This window comes from Leuciscus leuciscus, assembly GCF_965113295.1.
Source record: "Leuciscus leuciscus genome assembly, chromosome: 15".
In the NCBI taxonomy this organism is placed as follows: domain Eukaryota; kingdom Metazoa; phylum Chordata; class Actinopteri; order Cypriniformes; family Leuciscidae; genus Leuciscus; species Leuciscus leuciscus.
Window position 1 is genome coordinate 12,907,590 of NC_138739.1, and position 22,809 is coordinate 12,930,398.

Sequence of the window (22,809 nt, forward strand, 5' to 3'; positions counted from 1 at the left end):
GTGTTAACGCATTATATTACAATTGTTAATGACACAACATTGTATAGGCTACAAAAACTATCCGCTAACAGTAGCAAAAAAACGTTTAGTTGTGTACAATGCTTACCATTCACGACTCTTGCGTTGCGTTGCTCTCCGCCATTTTGAAAAGGTCAAAGGTTATCTCATCTCAGCAACTCGTGCATCAAAATATTCTACGAGCTGCCCAGTGGAAAATACCACACGAGGGGGTGTTCATGTGCATTTTCCACGTCGGCTTTTGGTATTTACCATAATTACCATAGCACGTGAAGCGACTCTATAGAGTCATAAGACTCTATACTTTTTTGCTACTTTGAAATAACTTTCTGCGGCCAGCGTTTCTGGAAATGAACGAGGGTAAAACCTTTTTAAGACCTGACTAAATGAAATTTAAGCCCACGGATGAAAATCTGGCCGTTTTTAAGACGTTTTAAGGCCTTAAATTTAAAGGTCAGAATTTTAGACTTTTTAAGACCCCGCGGGAACCCTGCAAGGAATCGTGACACTCTGTGTGCAATGAGAGTTTCACCTGATCCTCTCTCCATCATTTCCTAATTTCCTGTCATTCGGATCATACGTGGCATTCATTCATGTCATTCAGATGTCATCAACCTGTAAGCAAATACAGATTCACAGAAGGTTTAAATGATGAGAAGGATTGATATTTCACTTACACAAACACAAAAACACTACATTTCCTAAATATTACAGTTTAGGATTACAGTTCCTAAATATTTATCACCGTCTTAAACTGTATTACATCTTTTTTACAACAATAATAGAAACGTGAAGTATAGTGAGTTCAATATCACATCTAAATTGCTTAAACTGTTGTATTAGTGTTTTCTAATAAGACGCTTGCTATCTCGCTTTGACTGCCTCACCGGTGAATATCTGCTTCTGTAGTGTTAAATAGAAAGGATAACAACTAATTAAATATCATATATATTGCCAAATCTACGGTGGCCGAGAGAGCTCAACGCGCTGCAACTGAAGAAAACACATGCAAATACAAAAAACACCCGCAAATTAAGAAAACATCTTCATCAGTTTCACAACACATGTGTGCTCCAAATACTCACAACACAACCAAATACAGAAACGCGCTGCAAAAGTTCACAACACAACCAAATACAGAAACGCGCTGCAAAAGTTCACAACACAAACAAATACAGAAACGCGCTGCAAATAGGACTGAACACAACGGAAATGTTTCCGGGGAACCCAATAAGTGACGGACGGACGGACGACTGGGACGTGGTTATTGCTCGTGAGCTTTACCTATGCCCTACTCTCTTAAAAGGGCAGACGGCAGAGCCCTTGAATTGGGCACTTTGGAGGGAGCGGGGCACTTGTGTGCCATTATGTTGATGAAGGGAGCAACGAAAGACAACGTAATTTCCTCATTATTTTCACCTGGGATGTTCCCATGACAACGCAGCGCGTGTCCATCAGCTGAATAGCCGTTCTTACCAGAAATATAATATTATTGCTGTTAACATAACTGTTGCAAATAAATATACATTTTATACAACAAAGTTTTTAAAATATGCGTTATATCTGTGTGTGAGTGTCTCAACTTTAAAACGTGCCGTCTCATATTTGGACCCTAGCTGCATTCTAACATTTCTTATGAAACTTATTTTAACATAACATGACAAAATGTGTACAATGTAACTGATGTATAGATTAATGTCTTTCCCTCATGTTCTTTTTCTCTATCTTTATTTATTTATTTATTTATTTTAGTCTTCAGCTCATTGTTCTTTTTAGTATTCTTATGACATTGAACATATTGTAAATACATTTTGTATATTGTATACAAAGTTGTATGCCATAAACGTGTCATCTCTGTATGTTTTGCAAAAAAATTAAATAATAATAAAAGTAGACAGCTGTAAGCGCGTCCTAGCCGGGTCCGTCACTTATTGGGTTCCCCGGAAACATTTCCGTTGTGTTCTGTTCTATTTGCAGCGCGTTTCTGTATTTGTTTGTGTTGTGAACTTTTGCAGCGCGTTTCTGTATTTGGTTGTGTTGTGAGTATTTGGAGCAAACATGTGTTGTGAAACTGATGAAGATGTTTTCTTAATTTGCAGGTGTTTTTCTATTTGCATGTGTTTTCTTCAGTTGCAGCGCGTTGAGCTCTCTCGGCCACCGTACAAATCAGCTGTATGTAATACTTACTCTCTGTGCTGCTGGTGTATAGGTCCTGCGGTGACGATAGTAAATCACAGCAGCAGCAGCAGTTACACCTGCAAACACCAGCAGAACACCAACAACTATTCCTGCGACAGCTCCTGAAGACAAACCTGAACCTGGAACATCTACAGAGAAACAGACATTATTATGAGAGAGTGAATGATAATCCATTACCAATATCTTAGACGGATATTTACACCTTTCTACTTTGGTCATCAGTTAATTCAATTAAATGGCTTCATCAGATGTCTTTAGCAACAACAGCATGTTAATAACATTACTTACAAGTGCCATTGAGTCTTTTTTTAAACAGTCCAGTGCCCATTTATTGGGTTGATTTAAAATATTGAACCGTGTAAGAGCCCCTCCTTGAACTGCCACCTTAACGTGGTGGAGGGGTTTGAGTACCCAAATGACCCTAGGAGCTATGTTGTCCGGGGCTATATGCCCCTGGTAGGGTCTCCCAAAGCAAACAGGTCCTAGGCGACGGGTCAGACTAAGAGTGGTTCAAAAAACCCTTTATGAGAAAAAGTAAATCGAGGACCATTATGTCGCCTGGTATGGTGCAGCCAGGGCCCCACCCTGGAGCCAGGCCCGGGGTTGAGGCTCGTATGCGAGCGCCTGGTGGCCGGGCCTCCCCGCACAGGGTCCGGCCGGGCTCAGCCCGAAGGAACGACGTGGGGCCGCCTTCCCGTGGGCTCACCACCTACATGAGGGACCGTAAGGGGCCGGTGCTGAGAGGATCGGGCGGGGGCCTCGACAACCTGATCCCTGGACATGGAAACTAGCTCTAGGGACGTGGAACGTCACCTCGCTGGCGGGGAAGCAGCCTGAGATTGTGCGTGAGGTTGAGAGGTTCCAACTACTCTCCTTGAGAGAGGATGGACTCTTCGCCACTCTGGAGTTGCCCATGGCGAGAGGCGGCGGGCTCGTGTGGGTTTGCTTATATCCCCCCAGCTCAGCCGCCATGTGTTGGAGTTTACCCCGGTGAACGAGAGGGTCGTTTCCCTGCGCCTACGGGTCGGGGATAGGTCTCTCATTGTCGTGTGTGCCTACGGGCCAAACGGCAGTGCAGAGCACCCGGCCTTCTTGGAGTCTCTGGGAGGGGTGCTGGAAAGTGCTCCGACTGGGGACTCCGTCGCTCTACTGGGGGACTTCAACGCCCACGTGGGCAACGACAGTGTCACCTGGAGGGGCATGATTGGGAGGAACGGCCACCCTGATCTGAACCCGAACGGTGTTCAGTTATTGGACTTCTGTGCTAGTTGCAGTTTGTCCATAACGAACATGTTCAAGCATAAGGATGTCCATCAGTACACGTGGCACCAGGACACCCTAGGCCGTAGGTCGATGATCGACTTTGTGGTCGTTTCATCTGTCCTGCGGCTGTATGTCTTGGACATTCGGGTAAAGAGGGGGCGGAGCTGTCAACTGATCACCACCTGGTGGTGAGTTGGATCCGATGGCGGGGGAGGAAGCTGGACAGACTCGGCAGACCCAAGCGTACTGTAAGGGTCTGCTGGGAACGTCTGGCCGAGTCTCCTGTCAGAGAGATCTTCAACTCCCACCTCCGGCGGAGCTTCGACCGGATCCCGAGGGAGGCTGGAGATATTGAGTCCGAGTGGACCATGTTCTCCCCCTCGATTGTCGAAGCGGCCGCTCGGCGCTGTGGCCGTAAGGTCTCCGGTGCCTGTCGAGGCGGCAATCCCCGAACCCGGTGGTGGAGACCGCAAGTAAAGGATGCCGTCAAGCTGAAGAAGGAGTCCTATTGGGCCTGGTTGGCTTGTGGGACTCCTGAGGCAGCTGACGGGTACCGGCCATGGAGAAGGACTATCGGCTGGCCTCGAAGAGATTCTGGCAAACCGTCCGCCACCTCAGGAGAGGGAAGCAGTGCCCTACCAACACTGTCTACAGTGGAGGTGGGCAGCTGTTGACCTCAACTGGGGATGTCGTCGGACGGTGGAAGGAATACTTCGAGGATCTCCTCAATCCCGCCGTCACGTCTTCCATTGAGGAAGCAGAGGCTGAGGGCTCAGAGGTGGACTCGTCCATCACCCAAGCTGAAGTCACCGAGGTAGTCAAGAAACTCCTCGGTGGCAAGGCGCCAGGGGTGGATGAGATCCGCCCTGAGTACCTCAAGTCTCTGGATGTTGTGGGGCTGTCTTGGCTGACACGCCTCTGCAGCATCGCGTGGCAGTCGGGGACAGTGCCTCTGGGATGGCAGACCGGGGTGGTGGTCCCTCTTTTTAAGAAGGGGGACCGGAGGGTGTGTTTCAACTACAGGGGGATCACACTTCTCAGCCTCCCTGGGAAAGTCAATGCCAGGGTACTGGAGAGGAGAATACAGCCGATAGTAGAACCTCGGATTCAGGAGGAACAGTGCGGTTTTCGTCCAGGCCGTGGAACACTGGACCAGCTCTATACCCTCTACAGGGTGCTGTAGGGTTCATGGGAGTTTGCCCAACCAGACTTGTTCCCGGTGCATGTTGGACTCCGGTAGGGCTGCCCTTTGTCGCCGGTCCTGTTCATAATTTTTATGGACAGAATTTCTAAGGAGGGTGTCAGGTTTGGGGACAACACGATTTCGTCTATGCTCTTTGCGGATTATGTTGTCGTGTTGGCCCCTTCAGACCAGGACCTTCAGCATGCACTGGGACGGTTTGCAGCTGAGTGTGAAGCGGCTGGGATGAGAATCAGCACCTCCAAATCTGAGGCCATGGTCCTCAGTCGGAAAAAGGTGGCTTGCCTACTTCAGGTTGGTGGAGAGTTCCATCCTCAAGTGGAGGAGTTTAAGTATCTTGGGGTTTTGTTCACGAGTGAGGGAAGGATGGAGCGGGAGATTGACAGACGGATCGGTGCAGCTTCTGCAGTAATGCGGTCGATGTACCGGTCTGTCGTGGTGAAGAAAGAGCTGAGCCGCAAGGCAAAGCTCTCGATTTACCGGTCAATCTACGTTCCTACTCTCACCTATGGTCATGAGCTTTGGGTCATGACCGAAAGGACAAGGTCCCGGATACAGGCGGCCGAAATTAGCTTTCTCTGCAGGGTGGCTGGGCGATCCCTTAGAGATAGGGTGAGAAGCTCTGTCACTCGGGAGGAGCTCAGAGTAGAGCCGCTGCTCCTCCACAGCGAGAGGGGTCAGCTGAGGTGGCTTGGGCATCTGTTCCGGATGCCTCCTGGACGCCTTCCCGGGAAGGTGTTCCGGGCACGTCCCACTGGGAGGAGACCCCGGGGAAGACCAAGGACACGCTGGAGAGACTATAGCCGCTTTCCGACCGGAGGAACCTTTTCACAGTTCCTAGAACTATTGCGGGAAGTTCCCGGATGTCGGCGTGTTCGCACCGCAGGAACTAGGAACGATTTTAGTTCTAGGAACTCCATTTGGAGGAACTAATTTAGCTCCTACTTCAGAGTAGGGTCTAAACCAGCACTATAGGAACTACTCATGACGTTAGTGTACGCTGATGACCGAACGCACGCAAAACACCAGCACCTGCCATTTTTAAAACAGCTATATGTAAACACACAGATTATAGCCTATATATTTACACCAGAAACTAGATACAAACATGGAAAACAGTGATAGATGGGCCTAGGGGTGTGCGATATGACGATTTTTGATCGTGGACGATTAAAATGTCTCCACGATCTGCATTTGAAGAAATATCGTAGAATCGTGCATTCTCAGTTGCTGTTCTGGCGCCTCTGTCCCAACATACTGAACAACGCGACGTATATTCATATAAAATGTTAACACAGCGGAACGGGACACTGCAGTTCACAAAAGTTCATAATTTGCATGTGCTTTAATGCCTTGTCGGTTAAACATTTAATTCGCGTGCTGATGCGCTGTTCTAACGTGTGCGTTTCTCAGCGCGTACATGTGAAGCTCACATGCACTAAAAGCCTGTCTACCAGCGCCTGGATACTGGACTAAGTTATCTTTCGAGTCTTATTGTGCTAATACTGTCAAATACACACAAGGTTTACATAAACAAAGTCGGTTATGTCTAAAGTGAAAGCAAACTTGAGAAAATTTAGAGAAAATCTGCTTGTCAAATGCGTGTATATTAGACGCGTTGCGCGCAGCTCTTAAAGAGACAGTAGTAATAGTAAACACGCTGCCGCTTGTCCTTAAAGGGATAGTTCACCCAAAAATAAAAATTCTCTCATTATTTACGCACTCTAATGTTGTTCCAAACCTGTATTCATTTCCTTCTAATATTTTCTAATATTTTTCTAATATTAATATTTTGAAGAATCTGGCTATCCAAACAGTATAGCTGGTCCCCATTGACTTCCATAGGAGAAAAATATACTATGGTAGTCACTGGGGTACATCAACTGTTTGGTTACCCACATTCTTCCAAATAACTTTTATTTTCAACAGAAGAAAGAAACTTATTCGAGTTTAAAACAACTTGAGAGAGTAAATTATGACAATTTGAATTTTTAGGAGAACTATCCCTTTAATGTTAATAAAACAACAAAATGCAAAGAGAAAATCACTCACTGCTCTTGACTGATAACTTTTAATAGTAGCTTTAATAAGTATCAATGTATAATTTATACAGTGAAGTCTATGTTTTGTTTTATTTTCATATTTGTTCATTGAATTACTTTCTTCAATGCTACTGTTAAATACACCTACTGTAGCTTAAAACATAAAGTACTGTTTATTTAATTTGTATATTAAGTTGTGTATGTGTAATATGTATCTTTGATCTTAATATTTAATAACAAAGAAAATAATGAAAAAAAAATTATCTTCGCCCCTGTCTGCCATTCTTTTTTATTTTATATTTTGTTAAAAATGTTGTAATTTTTGTAAAAAGCCTAAGGCTTTGTTTTTAAAATATGGACATTAGTTTGGCTGTAATGCTCAGTCACAAAATAGTAAAACCAACATAAAAAAGAATCGTGATAAAAATCGTGAATCATGATTTTCCTGAAAAAAATCGTGATATGATATTTTTGCCATATCGCCCAGCCCTAGATGGGCCTCTAAACCTTTATGCTGAAGAGAAAATCCAACGCAACTTTGAGGGGACCAAGTCAAACATGATTATGTATTTCTGCTCAGCTAGCAACACTGGACATCAACCACACGGCATAGGCTAATAACTTTTTTTTTCATATACTGTGTACTTTCTATAACAATTCTATCTAATAACATGTTTAACAGTACTGTTAGACAGATCGCTAACTAATGAACACAGAGAATGCGAGCATTGTTTACTCTGGCGTTCTCAGCGCCGCCAAAATAAAGGTCCTTCGCTCCGTCAAAATAAAAGTCGCCGTGCTTGCGTCACTCCCTTACCCCTCCTACCAGTTCCTATGGCCACTTGGCCAGTGCGAACGCAAACAGCAAAACCGAGTTTGGGGGAGAGTAGTTCATAGAACTGTTTAGAAGTGGACAGTTCCTATAACTAAGTTCCTGTAACTACTTGGTCGGAAAGCGGCTTATGTCTCCCGGCTGGCCTGGGAACGCCTCGGTGTCCCCCCGGAAGAGCTGGAGGAATTGTCTAGGGAGAGGGAAGTCTGGGCATCTCTGCTTAGACTGCTGCCCCCGCGACCCGGCCCCGTTTAAGCGGAAGAAGATGGTATGGTATGGTATGGTATGGTATGGTAATGACACATAAAAGTCTTGTTCCGTATTGAACTGATACGGAACGCACTTTGTTCCGTATTTTTGAGAATCAATTCAGTGCAAATCCATGACACATAGCTTCTAATATATGTCAGACTATGAACGAAGACATTTGTAGGCTATGATAAGAACAAAAAAAACGACGGTGCGGTAGATACTAATTTCTCCCCCTGTTTGTCTATGATCAGCGTAGCGTTTTTAACATCTTGGAACATCATCAGAGAATGCCCTTTTAATTGGTCGTTTCAGTCATTGTGAGTCACGTATCATAGCAACGATGACGACAAGTGACAACAGCGGGAAATGTAAAAATGACTACCTCGCTCCGAGCAGCCGGCGAAAAAGAAAAGAGCACAAACATATAGAATTGAATGGGAAAATGACTACCCGTGGCTGGAATGCGTGAGGGACAATGAATACAAGGCCAATTGTCCGGGCACAGGAGGGAGCGATGTCAAGGTTCCTTGTCCGTCAGACGTCTCCAGAGGCTGGTATGGTAGGCTATGTAATCATGTGGATTTTTAAAACTTAAAGCCACACCGTGGACTTTGTGACCTAAAGAGTTGACGCATACGAGTTATTTTAAATGATTCCTCAGGCCAATATACAGCGTTTGACACTATTAATGCTCCGATCGGGGCTGCCCTCTTGAAACACCGCCTATGTAAGTTTGGAGAAGACGGACCGTCGTTGGCCAGGTCATGTGACCTGGAGAACGTATCGCTTTACGGCCGTCACGTGACCATAGGCTCTGATATACTCATGGAGCTAAGGCATTTGCTACTATTATCCCGCCTGCTCGGCTCGCGGACATGGCTGAGGCAATACATTTTTTAAAACTGCTTCTGAGGAGGCAAAAAAGAGAAAACCAGAGAAGGATCGTGCTCGAGGGAAAACAAGAGTCGATCTTGGAAAGGAGTTTGCTCGTTGTCTGAGTAGATGGTCTGATGCTTCTTCTTCCTCGTCCACGGCCACCAGAGCTCACACTTCCCCTCCCCCTCCCCCCGGCTCTCCCTCGTCGTCCTCCGCGTCCTCCTCGTCCTCTCCCTGTTTCGGGAGAGGACTCTGAAGATTCTTCAAGCGGTGAAGAAAATGACTGACAATAAAACGAACATCGGCATAAATGTGGATATATAATGTAATATTTACTGCGAAGTCTGGAAATCGTGTAACAAAACTGATATAAGTCACAACATAGCCTACTGCCGTTATTTGTAGGCTTCAGTTTCTTTGTCCTTTTACACATTCATATATGTGTGTATTATTATTAGTGGCTTATATGATTTTAGATACAAACGTGTATGTATTATTAGAGGCTTATATGATTTTAGATTCAAATTCATAGGTTACTACAGGAAAAACACAAATAAAACGATGTAAGTCCGATCTAAAGATAAAATGACTCCAAAACAAGCACAATAACAACTTAGTTTTAGGTACAAAACATCTATAACCTGCTCCCGCCGATCGACTGTCCTGACCTGCACAGTTTATCTCCAACCCTAATCAAACACACCTGAAGCAACCAATTAACGTATTCAGGATCGCTTGAAAATTAAAGACATGTGTGTTTGATTGGAGATGAACTGTGCAGGACAGACGATCGGCAGGAGCAGGGTTGTGCACCCCTGGTCTATGCGACTTACCTGATCAGACATTATTTTCTGTTCACTTTTTGTGCAATTAATTTATTAAGTGGATGTCTTCTAGGCTTTTGCGACAGTGCTGCGGCGCTTGTGGCCTCTAGGGGCGCTAGACGTGAAAGTTACAGGTCTAGCGCCCCTAGCGCCCGCAAAAGTTCCGCGGTGTGGCTTTAAATATAGTTGATAAGAAAGTGATTATATTAAAAGATATAGTACAGGTTTAGCCTAACATTGTAAAGAAATCAAAAAAGTACACATGGAAAAAATAGCTGCACAATGTGCTTAGTCTGGAGGTTTATTTATTTCTGTGAGATTTTCCATGTGCATACAGGTGTTGTATTGCTTGAATGCAGTATTTGAGTGCAATATTTTAGATTTTCTTTATTAGCTGTTTTTTTATGTATTATTGTTTTGCACTGGAAAGAAAGTTAACTATAATGGAAGTATAATTATATAAATATATTTGCACTACACTTCCTTAAAATGTTGTCTAATTAAATTTAAAATATATTTTTTTGCACTGGAAAGAACATTCTAGAAGTCTAATTCTATTGAATAAGTTCGCACAAGGCTACAGAAAACTGTTGTGTTTATTTTTCTTCAAATGCAGTCTAAGCCGATAAGTTTTGAATGTTATATGTTGTATTTGTTTAAGTAAAAAATAAAACGTATTATAAACTAAACAAATCCATGGTTCATTGTTGGCAAAATGATCATGATAGCCTTTATAGCCTAAATTTTCTTCCATGGGGGCATGCCCCCTCCCCCCCCCCCCCCCCCCTTCTTATTTCTATTTCAGAAAGTTGGCAACCCTAGGTATGGTAACTGTGTAAGAAATTGTAGTCAGCCTCGACCCAGATTCCACTCCAAACTATATTTTAGAATGAGCTTATCCCCAAAATGGCTTAATTAACATAGAGATAAAAGAAAGTCAAGTTATATTGTTTCTTCACCATTTGGCTTGATCACATCCTGAGCAAATGGTCATTATCAATTGTAGAATGGAAATAGGTGTAGGAAACAGAGAACCTTCTCAGACAATGGGGTGTCACAACTTCATTAACATACAGATCACAGCTGTTGCAACAAGAGCAACTTCATTTACATTAAGAAGAGGATAAAAGGTTTAAGATTTGGATGTTCTGGGTTCATTCTGACGCCGGTGAACCTGTGTACCTTGCCACTGATAAGCTGTAATAAACTTCATTTTTGAGATCTTCGACATCTACATAATTTTTTTCTTACAACTGTTCATTAAATTCCTCAAAGGAAAATGCTTTGAATGGATAAATTATACACTCACCAATGACAGAGACACTGAATCTCTTCACTGTAGTAATGCTGAATCTGCTGTTGTTGATGTTGATCTGTAGTTTATAGAGTCCAGAGTCTGTGTTTCTGGTGTTTGTGATGATCAGAGATCCAGTCTGATGATCCAGCTTTAGTCTGTCTCTGAATCTCTCTTTACACTGAACATCTGTACAGATCTTACTCTGATCTCCAGTGATTTCGGCGATGAGAATGTCTTTAAAATACCACATCATCACATCATGTGGGTTTTTTATTACTCCAGGATCAAAAGTAAAAGATTCTCCCTCATTCACTGTCTTACTCTTCACTCCATCTTGTTCAGCAGCAGAAACACCTGAAACACAAACCAACAGATGCTGGAGGATCTTTTGCTGAACACAAACAAAAACTACACAACATGAGAGAACTGTGAACATGACCTCTCTGACTTTAGATCTGAAAAGATACATTAATGCATGGTCTGTGCTCATAAACACATCTGATATACTTATTTTACTTTAAATCCTCATTTAAACAGATAATAAGCTGAAGAAGAAGCTGATCAGAGATGGTGTGATTAAACGCTGTAGACTCCATCTGAGCTCAACTGCAGATTCCTACGAAAAAATTAACCATTAAAGCAGCTTGCCAATATAAATGATTTAGTTTTAAATCAAAAGGAACTGTTTAATGATGTAAAGTGAGATTATTATATAAATGTCACAGTAAAGAGATGACCTATATACTGTAAGTGAATTTATATACAGGTAAAAAAAAAACTAAAAATCATTGTAAAAACACATTAACAATGTGCTTTAAACACATATTAACTGCATTTAAACATTCCCTAATGACTCACCATAAACAGTAACATTGAAGATATTTCCACTGTCGCTGCTGCTGATGATCTTCAGTTCATAAAGTCCAGAGTCTGTGTTTGTGATGTTCATGATGATCAGAGATCCAGTCTGATGATCCAGCTTCAGTCTGTCTCTGAATCTCTCAGTATCTTTATTACACTGAACATCTGTACAGTTATAACTGAGATCTCCACTGATTTGAGCGACGAGAAGGCCACTGAAATACCATTTAATATCTTCTTGTTTTTTTGTTTCAACACCAGTGTTTAGAGTGACTGAATCTCCCTCCATCACTGACACTGACACTTCATCATCAACACCAGATGAACCTGGAGAAGAAACATAAACCAAACAAAACGTAGTGGTCGACCGATATATCGCCAAGGCCGATAAGTTTTTCTGATTGGCCTATGTGTTGGAAGCGGGACTTTTATTTTGACGGCGCTCCAGACTTTTATTTTGACGGGCGGCGCTGAGAACACCAGCCAGAAGAGAACGGCATTGGGCAACTGCAGCTCCTCAGATCACACAGAGCTCACTCACATTCTCCGTCTTCATTAATTTACGATCTCTGTCAGTCATATCTAATACTTTGTTAGACAGAACTGGTAAACAAAGAAAGTAATGGTATGCGACAGGGGCGTAGCCACGGGTGTGCCAGGGTGGCAGCTGGCACACCTAAAAATGGATGCAGAATTATTTTTTATAGTCTCAATAAAAAATGTTTTACTAAACTTGGGCTATTGTTGTTTACTTAGAAAATATATATTTTTAAAATCAACCCTTTCACGCAGTGCCGGCCCGAGCCTTTTGGGGGCCCTAAGCAGAATTTGATTTGGGGCTCCCTCCCACCACGCAGAGTCACCTGTGCTTGACGATTATTGACACAATGTCACGCTATAATGTTACATTATAAATTAATACAATGAGGTTATGTATTAATACAAAATAAATACTTAATAAAAAATAGATACTTAAAGTTTTAACTTTTTTTTTTACTCTTTTACTAACTCTTGGAAACTTCTGAAAACAAACTGTCACAAAACATATTAAAAAATGATTTGCAAAATATCCTCCAACGTTTTGCAACACTTTGCAGTTTGAATGATGTCTTGTATGAACATGACGGAGTATGTTTTTATGTTTCCACTGTTCGATCGCGCCCGCGACTCACACACACACACACACACACACACACACACACACACACACAACATATTCCAGCTTTGTAATCTTCCACTGTGATGTTTCCAAGCACATTTTTGTCCAAGCACAAAACATACATGTTACAGGACAGAAAACCTCTAAACAAATTTTATTACAATTATACTTGTGTATAGTTTCTGAATTATATTTTTTGTTCTATTATTTGTTGTTGAAATGTCTTGGTATATAGTAAGGTGTCATTTGTTTACAGTAGTTAATTAATTAACTAACATGAATTAACGATGAACAATATATTTTATAAGCCTTTGTTAACGTATACAAATTTTGATCTTAAAAATGTATTAGTAAATCCTGAGATTAAGTAAGATTAATAAATGCTGTAGAAGTATTGCTTACCGTTAAAGTTAAAGGGTTAGTTCACTCAAAATTTTTAATTCTGTCATCATTTACTCTCTCTCAAGTTGTTTCAAACTATGAGATTCTTTCTTCTGCTGAACACAAAAGATGATATTTTGAAGGATGTCGGTAACCAATCAGTTGATGGACTCCATTGACTTCCATAGTATGAAAAAAGCCAATGGGGACCAGAAATGGTTTGGTAACCATCATTCTTTAAAATATATTTTGTGTGTTTGTGTGTGTTCAACAGAAAAAAGAAACATACAGGTTTAGTCAGACTCAGAACAACTTGAGGGCGAGTAAATGATGACAAAATTTTCAATTTTGGGTGAACTATCCCTTTAAAAAATGTAGTTAACTGATGTTAACAAAATAAACCTTATTGTAAATGCAAAGTGTTACCAGTGTCTTTTTAAGTGAGAAGTAGGTAACATGTTGCACTTGTTATTTAATATTTAATATACTTTTTATTTAATATTCATTATGAATAATTTCACAAAATGTATATGACATCAAATATCAATGCTCTGTGTCTTTAAGTAATTATTACAAAATGAACATGACATGAATGTTATCTCATAATAGCCCACAGTCAAAAAACACCATAATGTTACATTAGTTAACTAACGTTACATTGTGAATATGAATGAATAATCAGATCATGTATTTTTTGTAATTTCAGGAATTATTAAATATTGTGCAAATCCTATAAAATCCATGATATTTAATCGCTTGTAATATAAATCAAACAAAAGAAAATTACACACACACACACAAAACTGTAGTTAAGACCCGCTCTATATGGTTCGCCTTCACTTCCTGCCTGAGACGTCTGTGGGCGCTACGGGACAGCTGGATATTGGGTGCTTCTCATTTATTATTAGTGCATCCTCGTTTCCCTGGAAGGCGGCAAGGAAAGAAAATAAGGACGGGGGACTCGAAGGAAAGCTTATTTGTGTATTGCAGTGGTTCCCAAACCTGTCCTGAAGGCCCCCCAACACTGCACGTTTTCTTTGTCTCCCTACTCAAACACACCTGATTCAACTCATCAGCTCATTATCACATGGGTTAATTGAGCTGATGAGTTGAATCAGGTGTGTTTGATTAAGGAGACAAAGAAAACGTGCAGTGTTGGGGGGCCTTCAGGACAGGTTTGGGAACCACTGGTGTATTGTAATATTCTCGATCACTCGAGCGTCACTTCAGAACGTCATAAGCAGCGCTCAAAGGATCCTTATGTTGTATACGTTTGGTTATTTAAGAAATAATAAAGATAAAGCAAGATGCGCTGCTGATATGTGTGCGATATATGATTTATTTAAACTGCAAAGGTAAAGCCTAATTACAATGATTGTGACCGATGTGATTGTGAAAGGGGAGAATGTATAACGTTACGTGCGACCGGATTCTCGACTAGAAAGACTTCTGCATAAGAGACACCTGTGTATCCTCGCTCATGACTCCTCTGGAAAGCTTCCTCACTCCTCACTGTGTAGTTAGAGAATGGAGATGTCCTTCAAGTTGTCTGTGCTCGATCGGTTTCCGGGTCACAGACTGGAGGACAGAGAAGCGAGGAAACGAGAAAGCATACATTTAAACTCTTAAAATTAAGAGTATTGAGATTGAGAAGCACCCTTTATCTCGTTTCGTCGATCATCGAACGGGACCGTGGTAGGCTCTGTTCTCACACTAATGCACTTTCCGATGCGCAGATTGCGCACACAGAAGTAGGTACAACAACAACAACACGGAAGAAAGATTGTAATGCAAGTTCTTACCATTCTCGGGTACAAACAAGATTAACGACAGCAAATTAACGACAAGCTTCATTTTGAATGCATATACAATAAAAATAAAAATGTATGCAGTTTCTGATACATAAGTTCTGTCCTTCTGCTTTAATCAATAATATACGTCTGCAGAGGCACAGTTTTACCCGCGCATGCGCAGTTTCAATACAAAATTGTCGCTATGCCCGTGTTGTTTTCTCCGAGGCAAGAGTAATTCTGCTGCTTCTTCGAGATAGGTCTGACTGCAGAACCGCAGAACCATACGTCATAGATAGCAGTGTGAGGACTGACAGTCTGATGCCGAAAGTGGGCGCAGCAAGGCATTTAAACGATTTAATTGAAAATGTAATATCTCAAATATGATAAAATATAAGAATTATGTTTTGTCCTATTACAAAATACAATATACTACTATTAACAAATGTTAATAGTTTTTTAAAAGTTAAAATTATACTTTATCCATTTTTTTTTTGTTGAGTCAAATGATTAACAATATAAATTGAACAAAGCTTAAAAAATAAATAAATAATGATATGAAAACAGAGGTTGAGCGTTTGAACATTTGATTTAATTGCTCCAAATAAATAATAGTAATTAAATAAAAATACAAAATCGAACTAAATAATAAATAAGTTATACAAAATAAAATCAAACCAAAGAAAATAAATCTTATAAAAGTTATGCAGGCAGTTAATCCTGAGGCGCCTTTCATCTCCTTTAACTCCAACCCTACTCAAACTTATCCTATGTGTTTGCATGTTTAATGGGATGCATTCATAGATATGAAATATTATTATAACAAAATATAAATACAGAAATATATAATTGTTTGTGTTTTGTTAGCTTAAGTTTCAGTGTGGATTGTTTATGTAACCTTTAGACGTTAATGAAGATATTTTAATATTTTGTCTAAATCATGCAGAAAACCATATAATTCCAAAGGGACTACTATTAAATATGTGTACCTTGAAATGCAATGCAAGTCGCTAAATGTAAAATAATATCTATTGCCACTGTATATTAAAAAATAACTCCAGATGTTCATACCTCCATGAACAACAGCCTTTTTTAAAGTGGATTTTAATGTGATTATTCAATTTGTCCCATTTTGTCTGTTTAAAAATACTGCTATCACAAAAAGGGCAGTGAACATTTCTCCAGCATGTTGTGCATTGCTCCAAAGGTGGTAGCGCTGAACCTCTCTGAATTATGTGGTTCTGTAGGTGAAATAAAATACAATTAATGCAATTCTCATGGTCAGAAAATTTAACAAATGCTATAAAATACAACGCTTAACAACAAATTAAATCACAAACCATAAATATGTAACCTAACAAAGTGATACAATCCAACTGTAAAATAACAATACATGATCAAGTGCCATCGTCACAATTCTCACTTAGTCACATTTATTAAGTCAAGTCACCTTTATTTGTATAGCACTTTTTACAATACAGATTGTTTCAAAGCAGCTTTACGGATCATAGGAAAATAATAATCATCTTAATCCATCTTATTTAGGTTCAGTGTTGATTCATTTCTGCTGTAAAAAAGTTATTCATTCAGTTAATGAATCTATATAACGTTACGTTAGCCATTCTGGAGAAAACTGTGATGTTATCATCCAGCTCAGTTCAGTTCTCATATAATGGTGTCAATGACAGATCAATAGTATTGTTGAATATTAACTTACAAAATACTTAGAGCCGTTTTGTAAGCGTAACGTTAAGTATATTGTATTTAACAAAGATATAACTTATTTTTAGCTTCTTCTCTTCTTCTTTTCCTTGTTCTACCATGTTAAACATGAACTCCGTCCACTTCCGGCATCAGACTTTGACCCCGCCCACTTCCGGCATCAGACTTTGACCCCGCCCACTTCCAGCATCAGACTGTCAGGCTGGAGCTGTCGTCCTCACACTGTTATGACGTATGGTTCTGCGGTTCTGCAGTTGGTTATTATTGGCTTCTTCAAAAAACAACGATAAAACAGTCAACAGTAGCCTATAAGAAACCTCTGAGCAGCAATAATCACAATTAAGTGTCCAATAGCGACACCATATGACAGCTTCAAAAGAGCTTCGTGCAGAGTCCGTTTACCGTTACATTTACCCAAACAATTTGTATTATGCATTTCCTGAACATGTACTTGCTAATCATACACTTTATATGAACAAACTACTAATCTATAAAACACAATTGGTTTTCCGACCTTTTACTATTGTGTCAATTGATGTTGATATGCGCGAGGGAGAGAAAGCAATACAGCGCTCGTGTTGTTTGAAGACGGTGAGAGTGCGCGCGCGCGGCCGGGGCACTCTCTCTCTCTCTCTCTGCTTGTTCTTTTATGCGCCCTGTCCACTGATCTAAATAATTAGTTGTTACGACGACTTATTTGTTCCCTCATTTAAAAAAATCGTGGACACGTTGACCTCCATTGTCCAGCAGCGCGGACGAGACATCTAGCCTTTATTATATGATATCTATGGGTGAAACCATAGACAGTATATAAACTGGACACAGCGACCCCATAGGTTTCAACGGAGAAAAGTGAAGTCAATTAGAAGCACTCACTTCCTGATGGCTGACCGTACTGCACAGACTCAAACTGAGCTTGACGACGTAGATGTGACGTGAGCATCCCGTCTGTCTTCTAGTAGTTGTGCCAAGAGAAATCTGAATCATTCCCTTCCGAAACTTGCAGAGACGGAGAGTGTGAGTAGGAGGTGTCCATGAGCTAGGAGCAGGAGAAACTTTTGCTAAGTATTCTGATTAATTACTTTGTCATTTTCCCTCCACGTCCCCCCGATTGCGTGCAAGCTTCTACTTCTGTCCATACGGTAATCTCTGTGCGACAGAGAGTCGCGTGGATATGACGCAATCGTTAGCCAATTTTTACAAAAACTGCTTCTACGGGGCCATAACGTAAGATACAAGGTAATGGAGCCTTTTATACATTTTCGTTTTTCTTTATGAATAAATAATGGACAAATGGAGTCTTTAAACGCCTCAGATGTAAAGTTAATCGCTGTTAAAGTAACGCCAAAATGAATGGGAGTCAATGGAATGCTAACAGCAGGTGGGGGTCCGCTAATCAATGGCGGCGCCCGGGGAAGCTTCAATATTTTATGAAACCCTGCCCCCCTGGGTGAAACTGTGGCTCTGCTGCTCTGCAGTCAAACCCTTCTCGCTTTAATGGCGACACACTTCTTTCAGTAGCCTTCTTCTTTTCCTTCTTCTTTGGGGTTTTACGGCAGCCCGTAACATACTTTCATTGCTGCCATCTATTGAACTAGCACTTTAGTGCACTATCCTGGTATACAATCCAGTGTCTATTAAAAAATTAAATACAAATTCTTATAAATTCTACAAGAAATCAAAACATGGTGCACTGTCTCAGGTTCCAGATATGAACACAGGCCACTCTGGTGTTTTCCTAAAATAAATAAAGTGCTGTTCAGAAACGTGTGACCAATCCTCATTCTAGAAATAATAATCTATTTCCTTACATTTAATCCCCCCTCTTTTATAAAATACTAACTGAGTCATTGTAATAACCAATTATTAAACGTGGGAGCTGACTGGAGTCAAGCTACTCTACATTTCTTTAACTAGACTACTTGCTAGCAAGCTAAAAACACTTGTGTCCCCGCACGAAAATGATCTGCGAGAGGAGCAGCAGTAATATAACCCAGCAGGAGGCAGTGTCGTGTTTTTGGGAATAGATTCAAGCGACACGTTGTAGAGCAACTGAACAGCATTTATTTTGCAGCCATTCACATCACAGTACACACACAGTAGTCCCCGTACTTCCTGTTAGGCCCTTCACAATAAAACCGATTACACCACAGGCGGCACTGTCTTCATCCTCCATTCTAAATCTTGACTATAAAATAAGAACTGCACAGGCAAAACCCCATCTTACACATCTCTTTCGATGACGGTGATAACCACATTTTTACATAACAAAGCAGTAAATGAACCAAGAACACCCGAACTACCTTAAACATAAACACACATAACTTTACTAACACAAAAACACAACCATCTTGCGTTAATAACTGGTCATTACAATATAATGAGAATAGGTTTCAGTAGCCTAGTTGAAGTGTCTTCCTAAATGCAATGCGAATACTAAGTAATAGTAGCCTATATAGTTTAGTGTATAGTCAATAAAATAAACAAGCAGTATACAGCAAACTGGATAGAGGACGCTGAATCCAGCTTTTTACTTTTGATTTACAGCTGTGAACTTCCGCGTTTGTTGAGAATCTGCTCTTTTTTACGCTTTTATAAATGATTGTGTTGCTTTTATGTCTATTTTAATAATAAAAGAATAGTAAACTATTTTGAAATGCAAATTACACTGCTATAGGCCTACCAGCGCAAATGGACTGTAAAAATATAAAGACCCATAAAATATAATTACAGTATTGTTTTTAATTATTCAACGTCATCAGCTAAATTTAGGGACCATGTGGTTTTTCTCTTATTCACACTTTTTAGAGACTCTGTTGTTTCTATTTTCAGAAAAGGTTAATTAACTATTTTGAAAGGTAAATAACAGAAATGTCAGACATCAGAAAATAACTGTAAAAATATAAAAACTATAATTACATTATTCTGTAATTATTGCATGTCATCCTTTGAATGCATTATTAAATCAATTGAATATTTTCTTTATTATTATTACAAATTTCAACATCACAAGGTAATTAGAGAGTATGTCAGCTCCAGCTTGGATCCAGCCTCGTATGAAGACTTCAGATGAGCCCACACCTTTGGATAGATGAAACCTACCCCTGCAAGGACTCCAGGACATCAAACATGCATGATTATAATGCATGATTATAAAATGATTATAAAATAATCATTTTATCATTGCTTTAAAATACACACTAATTTAGCTTAAATGCATATATGATATTTCTATATACTACAATTTGTGCTGTCTTACAATGATATCTCATAAAATGCTATTATGGTTTTGTAACATAGAAACATGCATTTTCTGTAAAGCTGCTTAGAAATTATGTGTATTTGAGAAAAGCGTTATACATATGTATGGTCGCATTATCGCATACTAATATATTCAAATTGTTACTGTAACATTTTGAAGTTATGGACCCAATCTGACAATACAGTAAGAAGAGCTATCACATTGTTGGCCCATTTGGGGGCGTTTCATTGGTGCTTTACACCCAGTGTGCTTGACTATCATCATACACAATTTCAAATATTTTTACTGTAGCATTTTGAGGTTAATGTCCATGAAGTTGACAAACATGACAGTACTGTTAGAATAGCCATTGCATTGTTGGCCCAGTTGGAGGCGCTATATGTCAGCTGACTTTGAGGAAGCGTTAAAAGATGCACTGGGGCCTCATGCCCAGTGTGCTTGACTGTCACTATGCTCCATTTCAGACATTTTTACAGTAGCATTTTTAATATATTTTTTGTATTTTGTTGCTGTGTATTAGTTTAATTTAGTGGTTCACAAATAGCATAGCATCCATAAACTCAACTAAACATTCTATCTTTATCTTAACACACATGAAAATATAAGGCAGGCTTTTTTTGTTGCATATTGGCACTTGGTGCTAATTTCCTTAATTATCTGGCAAACCCTATTTAACAGGCAGCAAACTTTCCAATTTTAACTGACTTGGTAATTTCCAATTTTAACTGACTTGATGGCAAGCACCTCTAAGGTGAATGAACCCTGCGACACCAGGTTGTCCTGAAGGCCAAAGGGAGACCATTTCAGCTATTGCAACAGAAATTGGTTGTTCTAAATCAGTGATTTCTAGAATATTGAAGCTTTACAAAAGACACTCATTCATTCAAGTCCCCCAAAAAGGCTGGTCATCCACGTAAGACAAATGCACGAGAGGACAGGACAATGCAGAACAACTTTCAATGGGGAATCGGTTCAACACTGCAGCTGGAATTGCTCGCCAGTTCAGAGCTGAACACTGTAAGGATCTGTCTCGGTTTACAGTAGCGTTTACATGGACACCTTTTGGTTCAATCGGAATGAAATCAATACGATTGATGAATCCGAACACGGTGTTTACATGAACGATAAATAAAGTAATCGGGTTGATGTGCGCGTTTACATTTAGTCACAAGTATCAAATCGGAATAGATTTTTTGACATGCGCACACTGCACAAATATAAAGAGTTTCCCGCTGTTCGCGCATAATATTCTCCTCTATTGGTTCTTTATTTGTTTTAAACAGCAGACGTAATATTAATTTGTCTCTAGTCATGATTTGGAGATAATGAGCATTAACCATTTTTCCGTGCTGCTTATCACGCAGTAAAAATGCCCAAAACCAGTCGTCTGTGGATGAGGACAAGGACTGAAACAAGGACTGGTGAGACGTTGTCCTGCATCACTTCACAGACGCTGAGTGAAATGAGAACTTTAGAATGACTGAACACTTATTCATATGACACTTTATGCAACAGGAAGAACAGCTCGTTCCGCGCATCATACGTCATTACGCTATTTGACGTCATTGCTCATGCGCAGTCCTTTCAGTTTCGGTTTTCAATCCGATCAAGTGTTTACATGTTCTCTCGATCGGATTACAAAAGGAATAAACCACCCCTTTCAATCCGATCGAAATTTCATTTGGATCGAGCTCAATCGGATCGATTAAGGTGTTTACATGAAGGTTTTTTTTAGTCCGATTGAGCCGTCAATCCGATTTTGAGTGTCCATGTAAACGCAGCTAGTGTCTCGTCGTTTAAGAGAATTCGGACTGAAAGCTCACTCTGCAGTGACTAAGCTTCTCATCAGCAGATGCCCCCTGTCACACTGCAAAACGGGTAAAGCAGTTCTTTGAAGCTGATAACATTGACATAATTAAATGGCCAGCCCAGAGTCCTGATCTAAACCCAATTGAAAATCCTTGGCGACAAAGTTATGGCTACGAAACCCACTACAGTTACCGAACTGTGGAAGAGCCTGGACCAAGAGTGGACCAAGATCACACCAGAGCAGTGTGAGAATCTAGTGATGTCCTGTGGCCGCAGATTTGCTAAGGTCATTAAAAGCAAGGGCCTCTACACCTCCTACTACATTTTGACTCAAATTTTAGTTGTAATGTTTTCTTTTGTGCTGCGATAGTTATTGTTCTCTAATTTTGATTGCTGTTTTCTACAAAATAAAGGTTTTCGTTGAAGTACTTTGGTTATTTTGTAAAACATGCTAGAACAATGGTATACCCACAGCTAATATTCCTTCAAATTTCAAACAATGAAGATAAACAATATTTCTGAAAATAATTAATTGTTTCTTATTTTTATTTTTTAATTTTGATCTCTACTGTAGAAAACAGAATATGGAATGAATAGAGCTTTACAATTTCACACACATCATCGCTCTATACTGTCTAAAGCAGTGTTCCCCAACCCTGCTCCTGAAGGACCCCCAACACTGCCTAATCAAACACACCTGATTCAATTCATCAGCTCATTATCACATGACCCCCATCCCCCCCCCCCCCCACACCCCTCCCCCCAATCAGGACAGGAAGAAACTCTTCACCTTCAAACTAAACACACAAGCACTAAATTCCCAGTGTCACCTAAATGTCTGTCCACCAGCAGATCAAACCTCATTTCTGTAAAAACCAACCACAGCCTCTTTCAGTTTGACTAAGAGATGATGAACTTCAGTCAAACTGTGAGATGCCAGATGGTTTTATCTTTTACTCTAGTTTTTCAATTCACTAAAATTTAGAGTAGCCTAAATATACAAATCTAGAGTTGAGCTGCA

The 22,809-nt window shown here is 40.3% G+C and overlaps 1 protein-coding gene across 1 annotated transcript; it reads right to left on the minus strand.

Annotated features, from left to right (window-relative positions):
* Window positions 1–746: 746 nt before the first annotated feature.
* On the minus strand, window positions 747–15,126 carry LOC309476156 (uncharacterized protein). Its single transcript, XM_082139382.1, has 5 exons — window positions 15,008–15,126; window positions 11,663–11,992; window positions 10,817–11,158; window positions 2,206–2,345; window positions 747–921 (listed from the first exon to the last, which is right to left on the minus strand). Exons 1-5 carry the CDS (start codon window positions 15,057–15,059, stop codon window positions 883–885), a joined length of 903 nt encoding a protein of 300 aa, XP_081995508.1. The 5' UTR covers window positions 15,060–15,126; the 3' UTR covers window positions 747–882.
* Between the last annotated feature and the right edge of the window lie 7,683 nt (window positions 15,127–22,809).

What these genes read in the sequence shown, in the direction of transcription:
- LOC309476156 (XM_082139382.1), bottom strand. Translation starts at nt 15,059, where the DNA reads ATGAAGCTTGTCGTTAATTTGCTGTCGTTAATCTTGTTTGTACCCGAG. An exon ending in CTTGTTTGTACCCGAGAATG is followed by an intron (nt 11,993 to 15,007) that starts GTAAGAACTTGC and finishes TTTCTTCTCCAG; the next exon opens with GTTCATCTGGTGTTGATGAT. An exon ending in ATACACCAGCAGCACAGAGA is followed by an intron (nt 922 to 2,205) that starts GTAAGTATTACA and finishes TTAACACTACAG; the next exon opens with AAGCAGATATTCACCGGTGA.